Source organism: Dermacentor silvarum, chromosome 2, assembly GCF_013339745.2.
Source record: "Dermacentor silvarum isolate Dsil-2018 chromosome 2, BIME_Dsil_1.4, whole genome shotgun sequence".
In the NCBI taxonomy this organism is placed as follows: domain Eukaryota; kingdom Metazoa; phylum Arthropoda; class Arachnida; order Ixodida; family Ixodidae; genus Dermacentor; species Dermacentor silvarum.
The window spans coordinates 102,097,738-102,122,304 of record NC_051155.1 but is presented as its reverse complement, the minus strand read 5'-3'; the positions used below and the strand labels follow the sequence as shown (position 1 = coordinate 102,122,304).

The 24,567-nt window shown below is 45.1% G+C and overlaps 2 protein-coding genes across 2 annotated transcripts in view; both read right to left on the bottom strand.

Moving 5' to 3' along the window:
- LOC119441650 (probable ATP-dependent RNA helicase DDX43) overlaps nucleotides 1-23,948 on the bottom strand; it is a 211,266-nt gene extending 187,318 nt beyond the window's left edge. The window contains exon 1 of the mRNA XM_037706251.2: nucleotides 23,847-23,948. The gene's annotated coding sequence lies outside the window, so the exon portion shown is untranslated. The remainder of the gene's footprint in view (nucleotides 1-23,846) is intronic.
- Nucleotides 21,677-23,738, bottom strand: LOC119440251 (probable ATP-dependent RNA helicase DDX43). The gene has a single exon (XM_037705177.2). The coding sequence runs from the start codon at nucleotides 23,721-23,723 to the stop codon at nucleotides 21,801-21,803; it is 1,923 nt and encodes a 640-aa protein (XP_037561105.2). The 5' UTR covers nucleotides 23,724-23,738; the 3' UTR covers nucleotides 21,677-21,800.
- Nucleotides 23,949-24,567: the final 619 nt, after the last annotated feature.

Sequence of the window (24,567 nt, the reverse complement as noted above, 5' to 3'; positions counted from 1 at the left end):
AAATTGGTTTAATTGTTCAACATAGGTGGCGCTACAACTTTTTATTTGCACTTTGCTCACATATATGACAATTTGTTTCGTAGTGAATACGATAGGTCAACTTGCCATTTCGCAGATCTCATGCTCGTCTGCGACGCTGAGCGTGTTTCGAAGTAAAAATAATCATAATTCGACCTGATGTTTCTTGCCGATTTTGTTACGGCTGCCACAACCTCCTCCTCAAGACCGAGCATTGCCGCGGAAGTCGTTCATGTCTCTGGTGACTCGAGTAACAGCTACCGAGCAACGATTTCTCACGGACCGCTCGTGAGCCTTGCCGGCGTTCCCTCTTCCCAGCACCTTCGGATGGGTGCTGGCAATGCCTCCTTAAAGTAGTAAATGAGGCATTGGTGCTGGTTTCGTGGATGGAGAATTATAACACGTGGAGACAGTTTCCTGTAAGTATACGTGTGCGAAGTTATTGTTAAAACAAATATGCCGTCGAAATGTGGCATGAGCTCGCAAGTACGGAATAGATGCGCTTGCTTGCGTGCTTCGATCGTAACCTGCGAGAAACTTGCGCCTGACGTATGTCCTTCGGCGTTTTCCTCTTGCGCCTTGTGACCGTGCGTGAACTTGCACTTGAATGTATCCCAGTTAACAGCTTTTATTTCACATGCATGCCACAGCCATGCAGTGTTGCCACAGGAGTTCGTAATTGGCGCGGAGATGTGTTGTAGGACGACGCCTAGCTGTACCTGAATAAGCGCATCCTTCTGTTGTGTTCGCAATTCGAATAGCTATTGTTAAACGTAACTGTGCGCGCAGACGTGAAGTGGACTCGCGCGAGCGGTCGTAGCGTTCTAAATAGATTTGTAATATAAACAATAGTTGTGCCCGGCTGTACCGGCGACAAAAGGGCGCGATCTTGTACGCGTTCCAAAATGGAACGGAGGCGTTTCGTTCCATCGAGCCGCACACGATTGGTCAGTTTGAACGTCGCGGTTGAAATTGACCAATCGTGTGCGGCTCGATGGAACGGAACGCCTCCGTTCCATTTTGGAACGCGTACAAGATCGCGCCCCTTGTGGCGTCGGCGGCCCGGGAAATTTAAAACTGCCGGTTTTCGTGAGCGTGATCGATTAATATGCTGCGATTTCGCCAAGTGTTTTGCGGGCTGTATTGTAACGATCTTACTTTTAAAGTGTTTTGTGCCTGAAGAAATATTCTGGGGTGTTACTTGCGCATGGGGCCGAAACCAGGGTCTGATTATGAGACATGCCGTCGTGGGTGAGCATTAATTTTAACCACCTTGGGTCTTTTAACGTGCACCTAAATCTGACTGCACGAGTGTTTGTATAGCCGCTGGACTACTGCGGCGGCTATGTTCGACATGGCCTATTGGAAACATCAGATGGAAAATCCACCGAAAGGTGTGTAGTAATGGTGGATCTGTTAGCTGCAGTAACGTCACTAGGTGAGCTAGTTGGTACATAATTTCGAAGCAAACAGCGCTATAAGACGGGTCAAAACAGATATATTAAGGTATAGTGGAGATGTATTGTTTGCTATGCTTTCAACTTTATATGCTATGACTGAAGTTCTCATGTGTATGCTACAGGAAGCACACTAACATACAATAATACTAAACCACAATGAATGTGTAAGACTACACTAAATACGCAATACATGAATAGAAATCTTGAGAATGTTATACAGCAACACCGTCATGCGGCCTTTACAGTATATGAAAAGACATTCAACAATGACACCAGCAGAAACGCAGGTATTGTGAATTAAAAAAAAATGTATAGTGTAGACAAGAATATGCTAGCACTATCTGAAGGGACTGCATAACATCTACCTACATAGTTCTAGTTCCACAGGAGAAGTAGCAACACACCATTCAAGGAGCTTGTCAGGTGAGAAGGGGCAATCATGTTGCTGTTTTTTGAAGTGTTCAAAGCAATTGTGAGTTAGTTAGGGCATAATAGAAAGGGCCTGCAAGCCTGCTTCCTGCTTTTTGCAATTATTGGCCTGTTAAGTAACTTTTAAAGTGGCTTACAACAAATTATTGACAATGAGCAACACGAGAACAAAGTGAGAGCAGGAGCCAACATTTTACCAAGTGGACGTGTCTTTTTCAAGGTGCCTTGAAAATATAATTTTTAATTATGTGTGCGAGAGAGGCCCAGCACTTCTTTGCTTTATCTGGAGCATGCTGGTTCTTCCGGTGGATGGACGATTGCGTCGATGAGCTCGCTAGCCTTGCGACGCGCCTCTTCAGGGCCCGAGAGCATTGATCTTGCCTTGAAAGTAATGTTCGTTGTCTTTCTTGACCCAGATGTGCACACCACTGGAATCCTGAAGCTTGCGGATCCTGGAAACGCCTGTGCCAATGATCCTGGCAACATCTTTGAGAGGCACCGAGATCACTTCAGCATCTTGGCGCGACGCATTGGGTCGTTCATAGTTGCCACGGCCCCGACCAGGTGATGCGCCGACGTTGGCTTCTTCGCCGTAACGCCTGGGTTCTGAAGTCGGCTGCAAAGGAAGAGGAACGTATTCATCCTCGATACATTCGTAATCTGCATTCTTCGAAGCGGCATCGATAACAGGGTACAGCGTTCGCTGGCCGAATGATATTTGTCTTGGTGCGACGCTCGTCAGATGTAGGCCTTGTGGGCAGTGGCCGTTACCAGCAAGGTACAATAGGCCCGTTTAAGATAAAACAGACATAGTGACAACAAAATGCTTCTAAAAAAAAATTCAGACAAGTGGACTTGCCTTGAAAAAAACAAATCCATTTGTCGAAACATTGCATCTTGCTCTCACCTTGTCCTCGTGTCGCTCATATTGAATTTCCATCTCCTGCATTCCCCGTGCTTTTCCAACAAATTATTGAGAACTTTTGGTGGCAAATTTGAATAATAGATTTGAAAGTTGACATTCAGGAAAGTGAAATAATATAAACTTGGGAGTTTGTTGTGATAGTCAGCCAACAAAAGCCAAATTTCCAATTTGTGCAGTGCATTATGGGCTGTGGTAGAGGAAGCCATTTGGAATGGCAGCAAGCTTAAGATGCTCTCTGCTGGAACCATCAAGTCGGCCCTTGACTGAGGATATTTCTCTTTGTCAGTGACACATCAGCTTACAGAACCCCTGTCTTTCCCACTAGTATCATCTGACTACAGTGAAACCTCGTTGATACAATTCTCCGTAATATGTTTTTCGAGTTGATATCTTGTTTCTCTTTCCCTGATAATATGATTTCATTGTATGATACGCTTTATTTTCCGGTTTCCGTGCAGATCGTATCAACTGGATTTCACTGTAAATGCCTCTGAGAAGGCAAGCACTGTCTTAAGGGCTTATTAAAATATTACTTAGCCCCTATTGATGTAGGTACAACTGGCATAATAGGTATAACAGATAGTGTCAAGTTTGCCATGTCTTGATGGTCACATGTATCAGCTGCACAGCAAAGCACAAACTTGTTGATCAAGGTGAGGTGAGTGTCAAGAGGCAGCAGATGTGCAGTGATTGATCCTGAGACACTGAAAATCAAACTTGGGCTTTTAGGTTTGCTTGCCACCTCGCCTCGAACAGCAGTGAGTAGGAGAAGCCTTTCATATGTTTGGACACATGAAGGCCTTCAAGACAGAAGCGTGGATGAATCCATGAATGAAAAAATTGGTGACAACAAACTACGAGGTTTAGCTCGGGCTTAAGAATGGTGTTATTGTTTTCTTCGTACAGTGCATTCTGTTTATTCAACCACCATTGTTGTGCCCAAGTTACGAGCATGTTGGACATGATTGCTTTCAGTGCAGGACACGGATGTGCACTGGAACCATCTCATGGTTGTTGCAGGGGTAGTTGACACTCCAGGAGAAGCCCTTGGGGACGTCCAAAGACAGCAACCTCCCCTGGTGCCCGCTGCAGACACCAGGGGCTGTATTCTTGAACAAACATTTCATTTTCCATGCTTTTTGCCCTTTGTCATTGGCTCGGATGCTGCGGTGCCACCGTTGTCGTTCAATGCATGATAGAAGTTACGAATGGAAAATGAAGTGGAATATTGCAAAATATGGTCCCAGCAATAAGCTAAGGTTAACATGGGCGACGTCTAGTGATCACTTTTCCAAGCAGGCGTCCCTGCAACCCCTAATAATACGCCTGCTAATGACCGACGGGTCAAGTTAGTGGAGAGCAGACAATAAAAAAGGTGGCTAAAGAACTGCAAGCAAGAAATGAAGCTCTGAGTTACCTTTGTTTACATGGACAAGTCAACACAGTTAATTAAATTTTGCCAGACCCTCCCGAGCATCTCGTTTCCAGTGGGGATAAGTACAGCCATTATCTGTGCTTTGTGTCAGGACTAGATGGAAGTAATGGTAGGCGGGTATGATCTTTAACTTACGCATATACAGGAATAAATATTTTGGATGGGAATGACAAATGTCCGTTTCAATCAAAGCATTCAATTTCTTTGAGAATGTTATACGAAAGAAGGCAGAGCGTTACTACTATGACTTTTGTGGGATGCTTGTCTTGGAAAAGCACCCATGCGCATGGCCCATCAGACAGTTTCGCCCACAGTAAGCCAAGCAGGTACAGTGTTGACCTTTCACTTTGACAATTTACAACTTTCCTGTCTCAATTTACTTCCAATAGCATTGTGCAAACTGAAGGAAATAAATGTTTCTCTACCTTTACCATTCGTGTTTATTTTTCTTGATGTAGAAGCAAAAAGGATATTATTCATTATTCAGCTAAATATTCCACCATTATTCAACCCACCTTTCTTTTTTGTTTTCTTTTAATGTTCTAATTCAATTGGAAGATATAAATTGCAAGATCTCAATGTCCGTGTCATTAAAGGGACTCTAAAGAACAAAACTAATTTGAGCCGTATTAGTAAGTACACTTCTACAATACCAAACAACTCACTCCAACTGTCAGAAGAGGCTTGATAAACTGAAGAAGAGCAAGAAACAAAACTTTGACTCGCGCTGACGCTGCCTTGAAGTTGTTGAATCACCCTGCTGTGATGTCACAAATTTTTAAAGCATCAGCACGGGCCTAGTTAATTTTTTATCGATACAGACGGGCTACACTGCGTTATCAAAGAGCCTGAACTAAGCAAGTGTCAAAAAATTTTACTCGGCCACAATGACACAAATAAGAAAAAAATTCTTTGATATCTGTTATGCCAAACGGACATACCAGCACAGGGGTTACTTACAGCACAAAATTAGAAAAATGACACTTTTACCTTCATTTTCCCAGCATAGTATGCTCCGTGAAATTAACAGAAATAGAGTTCTGAAAGAACACTTTAGTCAGTCTAGACAGATTTAGAGTTTCTCTTTAGTGTCTTTTTAACGTAAATAGAAAGTAAGATATTATGGTTGATATACTGTTACCTTAGTGCCCACAGAAGCAGACACCATCAGCTGCAAACCAAGCAATTCAGAGCTTGGTATGTGCTGGTTTCAGGTGGTGATGGAAAGATAGTGCTTCGAAGTGATTAGATACATTCAGCCATAAGCATTAAGGAACATGTCACATGTTTTATCAATAAACGAGGGCCCAGACTTACTCCCACCCAGATGGTACAGAAACCGACTTTGAAAGAATCTTGAGTATAATGTCCCAAAACACTTATCAGATTAAGAGTTCTCCGCGTGAGCGTAAAACTTGTCCAGCTGATCTGCAAAATAAATAGTAAATATATTGTGACCACTACGGCTGTGTTTGCATGCGTGAAATAAATTAGGGAGACCCTTTGTGCTACACGGCACTTGCCCTGTGTGCCTGAAATTAGTTTCTAACTATAAACTTTGCGGCAACTGATGCTCAATCAGGTGGTGGGCAGAGAAGCAGAGGAAACATTGCAGCCAAAAACGAAGGTAGAAGTTGAGTATTGGCCACGGACCAGTTCTCCAGGGCTTGGACCCAGGTTCCCCCCACATTGATGCCCAACGGGAGGCCCCAGCTAGCTTCAAAACCAATCCATGAGGCCTCTGGTGCATAGCTGTTAAACATCTGCTAAGGCCGTGGCCACGTACACTCAAGCATGGTGCATTGCGAATCAACAGCAACAGCTGCTACATTCGAGATATTCATCCGTCTGTTACACAGGCCAGTGGTGGCTACCATCTGCAGAATCACAAGGAACCACTGCTTTCCAGAGAATATGGTTCTGTACATTGGTGCCACCATGATCATTAACAATTTCTTTTTTCTTTTTGTTCTTGGTCCTGTGGCAAGTCATCTACTCATGTCGTCCCCCAAGCAACAATGAAGGAGCGGCTTGGACGACACTTGTTCTAGCAAAGATGCTTGCAGCAGAACTTGGGTGGGCAGCGGCCGCACACCTTGCACAAGTGGTGGTAACACCGAAACGTACGAACAGCATTGCTGAACTTCTTCTGGGTGGCACCTCACTTGCACATTTGATTGTGAAGTGCGTCCTGAGAGTCGGCCAGGTTGAGGCCCTTGGCAGACCTGGACTGGCACGCATGGACTGCTCGTCGCATAGCTGCAGCGTATGACAGAGTGGACCAGTGAGTCCTGAAGCAAATTGACCTCACAGAAGGGTTCGCGAGCAAAGCTTTACAAGCAGGTGAAGGAGGTTACATACAAAATAAAATAACATTTAATGAGATGCTGAAACACTTTTCTAACTAATTGTAGAATGGCCTAGCTATTAGATGATGTCCTCTCATGAACCTCCCAAAAAAAATTTCGAATCTGTCAAGCATAAGTGGAGCTATCGCACTGATATGTGGCTTTCTCCGTTTTCGTCTCCACTAGCGTGCTGGAAAGCTATGCAGGGGAGCAGCCAAAGGGCAAAGCCCCTCCCGAAATTTGAGTGTCTCGGACGCAAAAGGACTCATCGTGGCTATCTGCTTGCTGTAGTAGACTACACCACACAGCATGCTGCGGCTATCTCGGAGACCATGTGCAAGATGCAGCCTCTCACAACCGTCTTGCATTGATTGGCAGTGCAAAGATGAAATTATTTTTCTGCCTTTTTGAGATTGTATATATATATATATATATATATACGTTTCATTTATTTAACTCAAAATTAGCAGAGATGTGTTGCTGACAATGTTCTCGCAATCGCAAAGTCAACCAAAAGTTGTTGGTGGGTCCTGCTGCTTGCAATGATGTTGCATGATGACATCACAAACGATAGCGAGCGATTTTTTGCTGTTTTCTACAGAACCTTGTAAATTCTCTGCTGCATGCACTGCAATAATATTTGGCTCACATGTTCACAAGAACCTCTAGTACATAGCGACAGCGTTGTCTTACTAGTATATTCAGCAAAAGGTTTCTGGGCCGCTCTACATACTTAAACTTCGCAGCGCACACCTACAAAGCTAAACCTACTTATGGAAAAACTTGCACCCTGACGAAACGCATTCACAGGTTTTCCCTGGACCAGCAGGCCTCGTGTGGCACACACTTCCCACAGTGGTTCATAGCAGTCTCCCCCCTGAACATTTCCACTGTTTCCTTAAACTTCCTTATAAAACCTTGACCACCACGCTTTCTTTAGCATGTGTGTAATGCCATGGGAGTGGTCTTTTGCCAACACTGCAGTCATTGGATTACACATGCCCATGGAAAAAACATCATCATGTGTTGACAGTTGAAAACTAATTGCTTCAGGCAGCATCTGGCATGATGTCGGCGATACTGGCAGCGAAATTCCAGAGAATGAAGTATCTAGGAGTGTTGGATGTTTCTGTTAGGCCCACGGCATTTTTGTACATTGCATATGTGTATATTATGTATACAAGAATAGATTTACTAAAAAAATAAACAGAACAAATACTTTGTCAGATAAATGCCAAGATTAACATTATAAAAGTAAGCGTGCACGTCAAACTTAAGAAATGCAAACTTTGAGCACGTGGAAGGACCTGTAGCGATATGTGTAGAGATGTGTATGCACAGTGTATGCATAGGCAGATACGGTGTACATTGCATACGTAGCCGCGTAGGTGTATACAAGAATAGATTATCTGCATTTTTAAGTGAAGCTGGAAGAAGCACCTCGAAAGGAGGAAACTTGGAAGGAGAAGAAATTTAGTTATTTATTTATTTTCATACTCCTTGTACTAGTGCATAGGTGGCACAATCGCGGTTATCTTTGCAAATTAGGACATCTATATGCACACCGCAGGAACAGCAGCCAACATATTGTGAAAGAGTGAAGATGACGCCAATACCCACACGTGTAAATGAGGCAAAGAAAGGAGATGCGCTAGAATGGCCGTGACAGTTGAGAAGATGCATTGAAATTGAAAACCCCATAAAGTTCTCGGCGCCTCATAAAAATAAAGTCTTAAAACGTTCGCATTCTTTGGGTACTTGACGCACTTTCCGGGGACAATCTATCTTTGTTTGTTTCTAATGATTTTCTCACTTACCTGATCTTCTGGGTAGTCAGTGGTCGAATCGGTAGCGCACTGGGCTGCTGTGCTGAAGTAACTGGGTTCGGAACCAGCCAACGGCCCAACCTGGGCCACCGAGTGTGTGCCAATGTGTGCATACATGCTGCTTTTCAAAGAACCTCTTTCACGCCGACGTGGGTCGCTGTAGATGTGAGATGTGGGTAGGCACCACAGTTCCAAGAAACACTTTCACGTCGACTTGGACTACAGCTTATGTGCCACTCGGTCTGTGCTAGTACCCAATGAACCTCTTTGATGCCAACTTGGGTAACGAGGTATCTGCCACTGGGAATGTGCTGCTCTAAAATGACAAAAAGGTGACTACAATGCCTGGTGGAATCGAACCCAGGTCACGTGGGTTCCTCAAGAACAGCAACTCGACGCTTTAGCAGGCTGCGCCACAAATGCACTGGGTACATTCTGCTTTTCAATCAACGCCTTTCACGCCAACGCTTCAGCAAGCTGCGCTTGAATGCCGCTCTTCAATTAACGTCTCGCCAACTTGGGTTACAGGGTGTGTGGCAAGCGAAGGAACAATTTTCGGTGTTCACAGTCACCGGCACGCCACACTTCTCGTTTTGGAGGCCACAAACAGCGCACACACGAGACCTTTGACGCATTCACGATATATACACGCTGTGACACATATGCGTCAGTTCACCGTCACTCTGTCAAGGCTATCGAGGCTATCGACCAACGAAATAGAATATCTGTCATGATGACTGCTTTTCTTTCTTTTTCATGTGTATTCTTTTCGCATGGCTTTATATATCGCTCCCGGAAATTAAACATTTGGTTGCTAATCTGTCTTGTGGTTTTTGTGTTGTACCTCGTGGCGTGCTGCTTAAAGCTGTTGTTTACTAATGCAATGCTTCATGTGCTTTTAAGAAATAGCATTTTTTCCAATCAAACTACAAAATAACAACACATTCATCTGCTTTTGTTGATCATATCATAAACTTCGTCAATCTGTATCGTCTTTATCCAAGTGTGTTGGTGCTCCATTCCCAATATCTCAAGCACACACCATTACTTTTATGCAAGGATGGCAGTTTCGTGGCTACAAAATCTTGCTTTGGGCCAGTCGGTACTTGCCAAGGCTCGTGTTATTGCCAAAATGACAAGACATTCCGTGCTTCATTGTTTTATAGCTAAATAACTTCAGTCATAGAAGTTCTGGTTTGCTTTTATTTTTTTATAAACGATATTTCAGACTGATTTGTGTTTGCATCTCTTCCTTCCAAGCTTACTTGTTGCTGGATTTGGCACATGTAGTGCACTAAAAATAGAACGAGCAGGATAATAGGATAAATACAGACCCATGGGCTACCAATAACAAAGTCATACATTACCAACTTGCCAAAACTGCAAAGTGCAATGCTGGAGGTACCATACAGACTAGCATAATAGCTGCACATTAATATCATTTACTTTCAAAGATATTGTTTAAAAGCCAAGGGTGCAGCTTCTACACAAACACAAGGTTCAAAAATAACTTTCGAAAGTTGACCTGTTTTCCTCCACAAAACGGCAGAGCCACTTGCACAGTTAAGGCTCATTAACTGGGCCCTTATTGTTAAATCGGGAAGCCAGACTCTACTCACAATCTTGTCCACTCGCCATCCTGTAGTGCAACCACTGCATCAAGGCTGTGAGCACATGCCCTGACCGTATAACTGGCGAGGCAGACAAGTCATGTTATCATACAGCTGCATGATGTGGGACTAGCAGAATCGTGTCGTTTTACATAAGTGTATTTTTTTCTTTCTCCTCCACCCTCCCTCCTTGCCATTTAACCTCTTCTTTCCGCTGTGCAGAATATCAAGCTACAGCAAGCCTCGTCACTTTTTCTGTAAATAAATTATCACGTTACAACTTGTACTGATGAAGGTCTCTGGCATTTTTACATGTAGCATATGTTTTCCTCTGTTTGCTGGAGCTGAGTTATTTTCTACGCTACCAAAACTCTCATTGCGATACAAAAGCTACACCAAGTGGTAAATGTGCTCGTGCAGCTTCAGCTTGCACTGAGCGCTGTGCTGCTTAGACAGGCCCGTTGCCACTGCTCCATTCCAGGTTGTACTGAGATGTGTACCCTTTTTCAAGTACAATGCTAGCAGCCTCCACCATTGCAAGGCTGCACCTCTGCTCCCCAGTCGACTGCTTACACATAATTGTGCACTGAAAAACTTTCAATGCATGACATCAACAGTCGCCAAGTGCATCTTTGCTGTGGACCTTCTTGCCAAATTTCACAGGTGTCATTACCATGTACTTACCCTAGCTAGAAAGGTAGAGCTTTCACTCAAAGCATCGCTGAATCTGAGCAAATTGTATGCATAGCAGGGGATGATGGTACAAGATATAAATCGCAAAGCTCCTTGTTTCTGCTTGAAATTAAAGGATATTGCAATGTCACAGACCCCGTGAACAAGGTGCAGACGACGGACCAAATTCCAAAGCCGACTTATCAGCTTCCGAAAATAATCCCACGAAAGCAAGGACAATTAAGAATGGGCCCTCTGGTGTGCCAGCAAACACCCGTTGCTGTCCAGAGACTGAGTCAGAGCCCAGAGTTGTCAAAACGCAAAATATATTCTTCACACAAGACAGTTACACACATACTTGCACACTTATGCTAGGCACTACACAATTCAGATGGGTATTCACAAAACACAGGAAATAATTAACGACAAGCACTAAGAGTCCAACACGTGAAGTACAAAATGAATAGGAACACTAAGTGTTCAATTGCATTCACCGTGCTGGCCTTGGAGTCGAACGATCTCGGCGTAGCTCGGGACAAATCTCGAAGAAGCAACTTCTTCCGGAAATGCAGACGCTCGATGCACTCGTCGACTAGCTTGCCGGGGTGTCCCCTTCTTCCGCAGACGGTCTGTCTTCACGTTACATCTCTTTACCTGAGTGGCCTGAACTCCTCTGATTCTCGCACGCCGTTTTTGTAGCCTTCGACGGTCTTTCTCGAACCTTCGTTTGGAGTCGTGATCCTGTAGCATGGCCAAAGCCTGAGAATCTTCTAGTCAGTTCTTGCATCTTTGACCGCCGCTGCTGGAGCGTCGTCAAGGGGGCATGCTGACTGATCCTGTTGGCGCACGCTCACGCTGTAGTAATGTCTTTCTCTCTAGACGTGCCACGTAAGAGCCTCGGCGCCTGCGCTCTCTCTTCTAAACGTCTAGACGCCGTTGGTCGCGTCGTCTGTTAGAGGCGTATGCGCTCTTCCCCGCTGTTGACGGTGCCGCGGGCCCGGTGTGTTTCTTTCGCTGGCTTGCGTGACACACCGCGTGCACTTTGATTACGCGCTCTTTCGTGACAGTCATTATCTCTGGAAAAGCTCGTACACTGAAGCTCACAGACAAGCTATTGAATGGAAATTTGGAATTGGAATGAGCAGGAGCTGGCCATGTGGTAATTCAACCAAAACAGAAACAGCAGAGATAATGGTGTCAAAATCAAATTAAATTCTTGAGTTTAATGTACCAAGGCAATTGTATTACCTAGGGATGCTTTCTAACAAACAACTACACAATAACTGGGGTGCCTGTAACGTGCACATATTAACGTACTCATCAGTGCATTTCGATCAGTAATCTGGCAGTTTAGTGTCTCTTCTTCCATGTTTAACAACTTCCCTAGATACATAAACACACGGTCTGCTGTTTTTCAGGTTTCTGCAAAGCCCTCATGTTCTCGCTGTTCTGCCAGGTACTCACTTTGGCAATACAACAGTTACTTCAAGCTCCCAGAATTACTTCTTTAACTGCCTGCTGCTCGCATCACGTTATGACCGTGTGTACTTATTCGGTTTCTGTCCATTGATATAAAGGCCCAACTTTGGCTTATTTCACCGAGAATAGCTGCACATAAGCATTCAAAGGGACAGCATCGGCTGGTGAGCTGCAGGTTGCGTTGCAGAAGTAAGGTACAATGAAACATGTATTCTGGGTTATAACCATTTATCCAATGAGAATTTTCTGCTGGAAGTTTGATTATGCAATGTACTATAAATACCACAAATATTTCACACCCTACTTGCAAAGCGCTTCAAAGTACCTCTGATTCCACTCGTAATTTTCCAGGTCTGAGTGCCATGGAAGTGCTAGCTTGGTGCGTCTCCTTCCCAAAGGCACCAATGCCTCCTTTTTAAATTCTGCACCGGTTAAATGGGCCCTTCAGCATAATTTAAGAGAGGTGAGCCATGTGTGTTGTATTAAGCAGCATGTCCACGTGATTCTTTCCCCACAAAGTTTTTGAATGCACCTTCTATGAACAGAGTGACTGGCAATCAAATGCTGTCACTGCCACGCTCTCAGAGCATTCCGCTTCAATGCTTCATCATTCCTACTGCATTCAAAGCTGTGGCACAGTACCTATGCAAAATGATCCGTGCCATGCTTCGCCCATAATTAGGTTGAATCGAATGCCTCCCATCTCCTTCACAAGTGAATAACAAACTTTGCATGCGAACCTCATAATAAGCTGAAATCTTGTGTATCCAATCTGTGAGACAATGCATGCTGCTCTGCTCTGAAGATTATTAACAGTAACGCAACCTTCCTCACACAATTTTTTCTGTCACGTCATATTACACTAACTACCACAAGATGCAACACAAACTTGGCGTAAACTTGCACTCCCACCATTGAAGCAGTGAGTTTACAGCTGCAATGTTACACCTACATGCACATCTTGCGAATGTCTGGCAGGATGTGCTTGTCATGACACATCTTGCCAAAGTGAGACCTATGGCTTGAAGAAAGTGTCTAGCATCATCTGCATGCAATCGAACAAACCTGTGTCCAGAGCAGAATGTCTTATCATAAGTGCTATCGCAACATCCAGACCCTCTGGTGAAACAACTTCTGAAGGTGAGATTTCGTGTCATCATGACCTCGAGATTGTCTGGAGTGACCCAAAAGCACGCCACCCAATTGCAGAGGCCACAGTACCGGAACAGTGGTACTATCATTATCCACCACCAGATAGCACTACTGTATCGTCAGTGATGAGGTACCTCTGGTTTTTCTTGTACTAGGGGCACTGCTCAGTTACGACTTCTAGAGAAATGCACAAAGTACAAGAAAAACATACAATCAGACTTCAGTGATTCCGGCAGCTCTTCACAATGTCGACGTTGTTGTCTACACTGTTGCCTGCTACGGCGTCTAAAATACAGGCACAGGCAAACCACTCTCACGGTATGCGTGGTTCACAAGACCCAATGCAATTTAGCAAGTGTCAAAGCTGCATGACAATGCAGTATTTAGGGCACCTACTGAGTGTTGTAAAAATCGGGGCACGAGGTGTGCGCAATTCTTCTTGCTTAAATTCTCGTTGCTCAATGTTCATCCTTTGTACAGAGGTAGCATATATGCATGTTAATACCATGTTTCCAGGCATTACTTACCTGTGTTGCCCACAATAAGTGCTAAATGTGTGTCATCTACGGCGATGCAGCTCGGAACATGTTTATTCCACTGCAATGGAACAGCGGCGTGATCTGTCGTAAGCCAGTCATGGCTACTGCGAAAACATGCTGCTCAGCGTAGCCGTAAAATATGGCGCTAGCATTCTGTTGCGGTTAAATAAACATCTTTTGAATGGCGTCACCTCAGTCAACACCACTTCAGATTTATAGTGGACTAAACTGGGAGGTAAAAAATGTTTGAAAACATGGTATTAACTAAACCCCTTCCAAAATGGTACCACCATGAGAAATTTGAGTGGAGATCAGCAAGCAGTTTAGCTCGGTAGCGCCCAAACTGCACATTGCCAAAGGGACACGGGTTCATATCTAAGTGGCAGTAGAGGAGGTAGAGTTATGTTTTTCTGAACACCATGGTGAGGGAAAAGCTGACAATGTCTTGACAACGGCCACTGTCACTGACGTAATAGCAACAGCCAAGGAACTCTCAATGTTCTCTCAATGCTCTGTTGCTCACGGTAACATTGGCGTCTTGGCCACCGCGAAATTGGCTAAATCGAGCCAGCGGTTTTGCCGGAAGAATAATGTATATCTGGTGCTTCTACTCAGTGTTGAGTACTTATTGAACATATTACCTAAACTGTGCAGTGTAGAAGACTATCACACCGAGATGTCATTACCGAGACCTAAGATCAACCCAAAGGAGGAAGGAATTTTTAAAAGCCTGTTGCAGATTTCAGCTCTGTTGAAAAATTGAAATGACTAATGTGATTCAGAGAAAGGCCTCAAAACCTATCGCTCTAAAACAGAACATGGGGTGGAAAGCTTTGGCCCATACAGAGTAATCGGCTCTTGAAGAATACACTTCATTGGTTTCCAAGTGCACATAGTAGCCCAAAATTTGAACTGAGGGCCGTACAGACACATTTTATTACAAATAGTATCTTCCAATGAATCATAGTGGCCAATTCTTTTTTCCCATGTAGTAGTAGAAGCATTGCATGTGTGACAGAACGGAGAAGTTGCGTTTGCTTGTATGTCACAAATATGTTTTCCTTGACAGTGGACACATGTAAAGAAAGTGAGGGTACAAAATATGCATCAGTGATCCTCAAATCTCACCCACTGCACCGAGTCCACTTTACAGAAGAAAAGTGCTTGTTCCCAGCTAGGACTGCCAGCTTACTGTAAGCTTTTAGTGATATGATTATAACCACTGCAGCTTGAAAAGGAACCACGAGGGGTAGCAAATGTCTCTCCAAAGTTTTTTCACTGCAATACCTATATTAAAAAGCCGAATTAACATTCCCGGTTATTAAATGCCCACACTGCATGGTCAACATGGCCACATTCTATAAGTTTTACATGACGCAAACAAACAATAGATCACACTAATAAAGGAATGTTCTCAAGAGCTCCATTTGTGTAAATGTCAATGCAAACACCAGACTTCTGTTCAGTCACCAATAAACAGTCACTTTCATGGTTTCACAACTTCGTAGCAGAAGCTTTACAGAATTGTCAAAAAATATGTGACCATACTTCCGTCACTCCTTCATACATTAAACTGAATCACTGCAAATGGCAGCTCCAAGCTGCAATGTGCCTTTAGAAAATCCTGTGTGTAAATCTTGTGAGATATAAAAACAAAAAAATTTGTCGGAGTTTCACCCGAAAGGAGAAACATCAATTGTAATATTAAATTAGTAGAGAGCTATACTGAGTAAGGATAGTAGTTTTATAAGCTGTATAAACTTGGACATGCAGCAGCACCAGCAACGCGCAGAACTGTTGTCAACACTGTCGGCGTTTTGCCCGCCTTTGCCCCGAACACGCGAGGCGTTGGTGATTGTTGCCGGTGCCTCTGGGGGCGGCTTTATATAAATACTATGCATTTGGTGCCGCAGCTAAATGTTGCCTCCCCTCCCGTCCCCCCAAGGCCTTTCGCGCAACGGAAGAAGTCGTGTTTGTTCTCTATATATGGTAATTGTAAAGCAAGAAAGAGACACTTAATTCTGCAGCCCTTCAGGGAGCACAGCGCAGAACGCGCTCACGGTAACATTGACATCTTGGCCACCGTGAAATTGGCTAAATCGTGCCAGTAGTTTTGCCGGAAGAATAATGTATATGTGGCGCTCCAACTTCGCGTCCCTCGCGCCCTTTCGCTCGCACATACAGCATCCGGAGCGCGGCGACGATTTCTACATCGATGACATAATGCGGAACCTCATGGCGACGCCGACGGCAGAAATCCGCTTTGGAGTGTCCATATAATTGCTATCGCAATAAAACAAGACTTCTGTAAAACACTTCAATATCTCCAGTGCCACCGGAATCACTGTTAAAGGCTTCTCCACAATCTTAAAAAGTTTGCAGGTAGTATGTAGCAGCAGACACATGCTATCTGGAGCGCCATCCATGTCCAAGCAGAACATGCAAGGCACGTCCAGTTAGAATGCCTCCGCAATACAAAGTTTTTTCTCACTCCTGGCACTTTCTTTTTTCTCAGTTGATCCACATTTACCTCATAAACCTTGCAAAAAGTATGAGCAGTGGAAAGAAAATGCCTGTGAAGCAAAGAAACAGTGTGCTGGAGTTCACGTGCATCAAATCCAGTCACAGCTTTTATTCAAGTACTACGCTACGATGCACAAGATGAGCCCAACAGAAAAGCATCAACATCACCAGCATCCAATACATGTGTCATCCATGCGCTTAATTGCTGAGTCACTGTATTTAGTTGTGCATGCGTTACTGCACCAAGTATTCTGACAAAGTTTGACAGTCAAGGAGTAAGGAAAAAAATCATGAGCCATTCCACTCTGTGAAGGTGAATCACCAGTGAACCTGTTTAGCACTCGACAAAGAATTTTAAACAAAGGTACGAACACATTTATTGCCTTGATTGGTGGTCATCGTAACGAAAGGTACGCACACATTTCATATAATTATTATATTATTTCCATCATATTCTTGTATAGGCCGCACTCTCGAGGAGCAATGTGTCTACGAAGAGCGACGGCAGGAGCAGAGACGAAAATGCACTCCGCGCCGGCGGGCGGCAAACACCACCAATGGAGATCGTGTACAAAACATCAAGCGCACATGGGACGTCGCTCTTTGTAGGAGCGTCGCTCCTCAGGAGTGTGGACTATACGTGGCCTCCCCATTACGACGACAGAAGAAAAGTGAAATTCAAAATGGAGAACGGCAACTTGTCTTTCTGGTTTTTTTATATACATTCGAGTGGACGACGGGATCGCCACCTCGAGGAGCCGGAGGAAACTAGACACGCGTGACCTTCCGACGGCCCCGCCACCACAGGAGAATGGAAGGAAAGGAAACTAGATACACAAGCGCTTGGAACGTCGACAAAGAGAGGGCGGTGCAAAAGTAGACATGACCGACGTAGGTCGGCCGTTGCTAAGATCCCATCATAGTTCTTTTTGGAAAAAAATGTAAGAAATATTTTTCTAAAAACCCGTGTTCTTACCCTTATGCCTGGGACCTCTGTGGGTGCCAGGTGTGACAACGGTACTTCAAGGGCGCGTTACAGGTCCTAAAGCCCACCATCCAGAGTCCACAGTGATATGTGCCATTGTGCTTGGACCTCTTCTCCAGTATCGCTAGGATTGGCCCGCATTTTTGCACACGAAGAGCAGGAATGCACGGAACCATAGCCATAAACATCTTCACTGTAAAAAAGAACTATGAGGGAGAATGACATCAGGCAGCTAGCCACTACAAGCCAACCGCCTCTGATGCCATACCTTGCCTTCTCTTCAGGCCCTATGTGCATGTCGACTCTTGGGAAGTAGGTCCTCCGTAGTTGAGGGACCTTTCAAGACATTGTCTGGTTGCTGGAAGGTCTTGAGGCGCATTCACACCGAAGGCGGAGCAGGCAAGCTGACAGGCAGATCCGCGAAAAGTTGGCTGCCTTGGCCTCAGCCAATCGAAACCCAAGACGGCGTAAGCGCTGGTGAACGAATGTAAATGTCCAACATATAGAATGCAAATGGCGTACACCATGTCTGAACTGGCTGTGTTCTCTGTGGAATTGCTGCTGGACATAATGAAGCAGTGCCCGGTCCTGTACAACGAATGTAACCCAAGGTACAAGGAAGCCGACTATAAGAAAGAGCTATGGAACAAGATGGCGCAGGATTTGGGTCTGACTGGTAAGTGCACAGCACCTAATTTATAGCATTTTGTTGTCACGTCTGTAAAATTGCAAAATGCTCTGCCTCCCTTGCAGCGTGGGCAGCCAGACAACACAACCCGTTCGGTCTAAACCATGTGGTCTGAACAGTCGCGTGCGCTCACTGCCTTGAAAATCCACTTTCTGTGTGATGATGCCCTAGTCACAATTCACCCTTGCCACTATATAATGCTATGCTCTGCTCTCTCGCGTACTCTCTGCATACTTGGTAGCGAGAAACTGGTACTTACCTGTCACATGGTGAGGGCTTACTACCCATGAGCCTTTCCTTTATATATTTTTGTGACCATGGCTGCGAGATTGTCATGTGATGTTCCGTCCTAGCCTGTTTCCATTCTCCTTGATAGAGATTTCTGTTTTATCTGAACAGATAAATCATCCCAGCTTCCATATGCGACTGTTTCGCATTTGCCCAAGGGCAAAGAGAAAGTAAGAACAAGTCATACTTTGCTTAATTTGCTGCTGTAAATAAGATGCTTATGTTTTCTCTTCCCCAACCTAAAATAATGCAAATGAGAATGCAGGAATTTTATTCAGGAACGTTCTTGACAATAGAATCCTCAGCTTCAAATCATTATTTCATCAGTTCTATGCCACGTAGGATATCCTCGCATGGAAAGGAAGGTGCAAAAAATATGACCACAAGAAGTATGCGTCTTCCTTTCTATCCGCATGTGTGTAAACGTTTACTTGATAACAGGCATGTGGTTGGCCTCCTGGTGATTCTTTTGTCTGTACAGAGCGTGCCCGACTTTGCATACCATGAATCCACATGAACTTGCTCAGTTTTCTTTTGTTCTAAAGACATCCTATTTTGTGTGCTGTTATGCAATGCCTGAACCATCATGTTTATCGAACCAATGCTTAAAAAAACACATCTGACCTATTTCCTAGCTCAGAACTACTGTTCAATGTAAAAATGTTTTTGTTAATTATTATGTTATATGCCAGATATGTCAACATATTTCATTTTGCATTTCACAAGCACTGCTGACTGTACCTATGAGGAAAAAGACGAAGTTCCATCTGTGAACACACCTTCTCGCTTTCGCAAGGCATAAAAAGGTACAGAGACATTTCAGTAAAGTAAGACTTGCAAAAAGAAATTCATATGCTTGCAGATGGTTGCCTGTAAACCTGCCCCACTCAGTGTCTCCTCTTAGTTTCTCGATCATCACAACCAGGAGTTTCTCAGAACATTATGCAGACACAGAAGTCTTTTGTGTCTCTCTCTCTTATGAAAAACCTGGCACCATCCATGGAAGCGTGACAGAAGTGCTGAGTAACTAAGCTACAAGCAGCGATTGTGCTGCCCACCTTTTTAGAAGTAAAGAAACAGCTTTATTTACCTACTTCGGCTGCTTTGGATGGGCGATCTCAAACAATAAACGGTGGCACCATAACCAGTCCCCCCGAGAGTAGCTTGTGCGCTTGGGTATGTGCCAGAATAGACAACCTGCGGCACTGCAATGGGATTTTGGTATCTAGACATTCTTGGCCAATCCTCCGTAACAGATGTTCCAAGGTGACCACAGGAAGTCATCAACATCGGCCTATTTTTTTGGTCCACTGCAGGACGAAGACCTCCCCCTGAGATCCCTAATTACTCCTGTCTTGCGCTACATTCCAATTTCTACCTGCATGTTTCCTAATTTCATCACCCTACCTAGTTTTCTGCCATCCTCGACTGCACTTGCCTTCTCTTGGCACCTATTCTGTAACTCTAATAGTCCATTGGTTATCTACCCTACACATTACATGGCCTGCCCACCTCCATTTCTTTCTCTTAATTTCAATTAGAATATTGGTTATTCCCGTTTGCTGTCCGATCCAAACCACTCTCTTAACGTTATGCTTCACATTTTTCGTTGCATTGCTCTTTGTGCTGTTCACAAGAAGTACGTAGCCCCAACTATATTAAAGCTACAACACCCCATCATCTGCAACAGATACCTCCGCAACTATAGCTTTGGAGCCTTCAAAACTGCTAGTATGTTCAGCCAACATACTAGTAGTAGTGGAGGTTCCAAAGCTATCGAAGACTTTAAAAGTCATTGTTGGTGGTTTCTGGCACTATTTTTTATTCACACACAATGTCAACCTTATACGTATGGGATTATAGCAGGTGTTTAACAGTTAAAGAAAGCACAAGCTCTCTACAACTGAGCGTGAAAAGCTCACTGAAGAATTCGGAGTAGCACCGCCAGTTCCCACTACAATATGTGTGCTCTAATGTGGTGCACAATATACCACATGTCCATCAAGGTTTACACAGCTGCAACATTTGTAGACAGCTGCTCTTGTGATAACCAGTCTTGAAACTTAACTCGGGAAAATTGCACAACTCAGGAGCGCTTAACATGTGCTGCAGATGTATGGCAAAAACTGCATCAACTTATTACAAGCCATGAGGTGCACACAAAAGGCCACCCGTAAGAACCGTAGACAATACACAGTTACCATAATTTTATGAGCCCCACAGTCGCAAGGACCTCGGGAGGGTTTTTAAATTGCTTCCACTTGAGGGGAAGTCCCTCCCATTTCGTTCGGAGCACAATCTTGTAGCCATGTTAAACAGGCATTTTTGATTCTCCATGAAGTAAGCATTGAACTTTCCCAGAGTTGAACTAAAGCACGAAACAGACGCCAGCTAGAACAAACTAGAGTGCTTGAACATGGCATGCATTTAATGGCCTTTGATCCGTGATTTGATCGACTCAAGCATGCTCGTACATGCCTGTGCGACAGTGATCAATATGCAAAAAATAGACCGCACTTCACAAACATAAGTGCAACTGTTGATTGCTTTTTCCCGGATGGTCATATTTGCAACAGCGCATGCACAGTAAAGGTACAGCACGTGCATCTTTAATGAAGGAAACAGGTAACAGGCAATAATTGCTTAAGGCAGTAACGAAATGCATTTAGTCACATTGTTCAAAGCACGTCAATGGGAGCAATAGCTACTTGTTTGAAAAAAATGGAAAAACTACTTTCTCCCAATTCGACAGATTTTGTAGTGGAACTGAAAGCAAAAATACACCTTTAGTAGTGCAGAATGTATTCATTTACAGGCTGGTTGGTGCCAATTCATAATAAAGCTTAGGGCAAACATAACACAAGAAAGTGACAGGACAAGATGCCTTGTCCCATCTCCTTGTGTAGTGTTTGCGGTAAGCCTTATCATCAAGGCAGTTTTGTCGCACTAGCCTGCACCATTTCGTTGCCAGACGAATTGAATGCGATGGATGCCTGCCGTACTTGTGGCTTGCAGCACCTCGGCATAAATTCGCCAAGCATGCTTCGCAAGGTGCCTTAATTTTTACCCAACATTGCCTTGTGAACAGCCCTTACCTTCGGTTAACGCAGCTTTTTTTTTTTTTTCATTTCTCTTCCATGCATCCAGAACCTGAATGCACTAAGAAAGCAGAAGAAACATGCAAAGTGGCACCCAGAAGTGTGAATGCCGGCAGGCTGTGTTGCACATGTCCAGAGGGTGGAGGGAAAAGTGCTCTCTCTGCTATGTGCACAGCCTAAGCAAAGATGCAACATGTAGGGTGTATCACCGGTTTATTTGCTCGTCAATTAGTCATAAAAGGATTTCATCGCAATAAACAATATAAAGCTTAACAACACATGAACGCTAGTCAAACCATAACAGCATATCACGGCTACTGTCCTCTCACCAACGGTTGCGATTGCTGCCACCGCCTCCTCCCCGCCGGAAACCACTACCTCGGCCACCGCGGTCGATGCCAAAGCTACGCTCCTCCTCGGCACGGCGTTCCTTCCAAGCATCAAAGCGGTCAGCCATCGCATAGAGCTCAGTGGGGACTTCTTGGCTGGCTTCCTCCAAGATGCTGATCAGCTCGCGAGCCTGCCTCCAGTTGCCGCGAGTTATGAGTGTGATGGCTGTGCCTGTACGCCCAGCTCGACCTGTGCGACCCACGCGATGGACATACTCTTCCACGTTGTGAGGGAAGTCATAGTTGTAGATGTGCGTCACATCTTTGATGTCTAACCCTCGTGCAGCAACATCGGTGGCAATCAAGATGCGCACTCTGCCATCCCGTAGATCTTCGAGTGCTCGCTCACGGTCGCACTGCTCTCTGGATCCATGGATGGAATCGCAGTTGATGCCGGCCAGGACAAAGTCGCTTGTCAGGTGGTCCACCATGGCCTTCCTGTCGACAAATACGATCACTTTGTCTTCTGGCTGCATGGAGCTGAAGAAAGCCAGAAGCTGCTCCCTCTTTTCCTCTTCGTCGCACAGGATGATCTTCTGTGTCACTGTGTGCACTGCAGCGAGGTCCAAGGAGCCGACAAACACTTGGAATGGGTTTGTCATGTACTGCTGGGAAAGGCGACGCACACCCTCTGGCCAGGTGGCACTTGTCATGACCGTCTGCCGGTCAGGCCTTATGTCCAGCATCACCTTCCGGATCTGGATCTCAAAGCCCATGTCCAGCATGCGGTCTGCCTCGTCCAGGACCAAGAAAGTGACAAAGTTAAGGTCGATGATCCTGTTCATGACCAGGTCGTTGAGGCGGCCGGGTGTTGCGATGACGATTTCCACGCCAAGGTTGACGGTCTGTATCTGCTCTCGCCGACTGCCACCGCCGTAGATGCATACGCACTTTATCCCTCGGTAGTGATATTTATTTGCTTCTCGCTCAATCTGCTGGGCAAGCTCGCGCGTCGGTGCGAGAATCAGACACGAAGGACCTTTCCTCTCCTCCCTCGGAACAGGCTGACTGTCAATGTGAATCAAGGCTGGTAGCAGGAATGCCAGAGTCTTCCCTGTACCTGTCTGTGCGATTCCGATGAGGTCTTGACCTTGAAGCAGTATTGGCCAGGCCTGGCTTTGTATTGGAGACGGTTTTGCGAACTTGTTTTTGTAGATTTCGTCCAAGATTTGCGGATAGTTTGAAAACGCCTGCTCGAACGTCGTCACGGGGTTAGTTGCTACGTCTGGTGGCGGCTGTTGTTCTGGGCCCAAGTACTTGACAACTATATTGTTGTTGGATGCCCGGAAGGCCGCTGCCTCCTCTGCAGTCACGGACGCAACTTCAGGATCTTCAACGTAAAAATTTTTAATTATTGGTGCGAGAGAGGCCCAGCGCTTCTTCGCCTCTTCGTCGCTCCTGGCAAGCAGCTTGTCCCAGTCGAGCAAAGGCGGCGGTTCTTCGCTTTTGCTGGAGCACGCTGGTTCTTCTGGCGGATGGACGATCGCGTCGATGAGCTCGCGGGCCTTGCGACGCGCCTCTTCGGAGCCTGAAAGTTCGATCTTGGTATCGAAGTAATTATCTGCGTCGTCTCTCTTGACCCAGATGCGTGCTCCACTGGAATCCTGAAGCTCGCGAATCCTGGAACCGCCTCTGCCAATTATCCTGGCAACATCTTTGACGGGCACTGCGATCACTTCAGCGTCTGTGCGCGACGCATTGGGTCGCTCATAGTTAGCCCGGCCACGGCCCCGACCAGACGATGCGCCGAGGTCGCCTCCTTCGCCGTAACGCCTGGGTTCTGAAGTCTGCTGCGAAGGTGGATGAGCGTATTCGTCCTCGATCCAATCGTAATCTGTATTCTTCGAAGCGGCGTCCATAGCAGGGGATACAGCGTTCCCTGGCGAAACGACGGTCGCGATGCTACGCTAGTCAGTTGTAGGCCTTGTGGGCAATGGCTGTTACCAGCAAGGTACGATAGGCCCGTTCAAGATCAAACAGACCTGGTGACAACGAAATCTCTCCAGGAAAAGAAATTCTGGACACTTGAGTGAAGGTAGACGCAGACGCGATGACGGAAACTTGCGTGCAGGATGACGCCAGACGCAAAAATGAATAATAGAACGCGGCAGCACGGAAGCTGCAGCACGTGCTGTGAGACCGCGAATCCGCGCCGACAAAAGGCCATGAAGAATAAAATTGGTATTAATCCGCCCGTCTAATCACCTTCTGTAGCACCTTCTACGTAACATGTACGTAATCAGGCCGCGGACGGACTACATTCAACGCTACAGCAGGCAGCGCCTCCTCTGCAACAGGCCAATGAACCGGCATGTGCCAAAAAACTAGATAGTTGAGAAATGTCATTCGCATTAATTCAATATCTGGGCACTTGCAGGTGAGCACGTCGCCACCAACACCTCATTACCAACACCTCTTGTATCAAAACATATATGAAATAAGTTTAATTTTGTAGCACAGGTGGCGCTACAACTCTCACGAGTGAAGCCGACGGGAGCGGACGTGTCGAGTCGAGGTGCCATTTCAGCGCAGCAGGAGCAGCGTGCCAAAAAGATAAGTTTTGTTATTTTATATTTCACTTTTTGGTTTTTTTAGGAGGGTTAGCTTAGCCAAACAATCTTTATAAATTATTTTAATGCTTTCTCACTTTCTTGGTCTTCTCGCTTAGATAAAAGTAGGTAAAGAAATTTTTTTTTTTTTCTT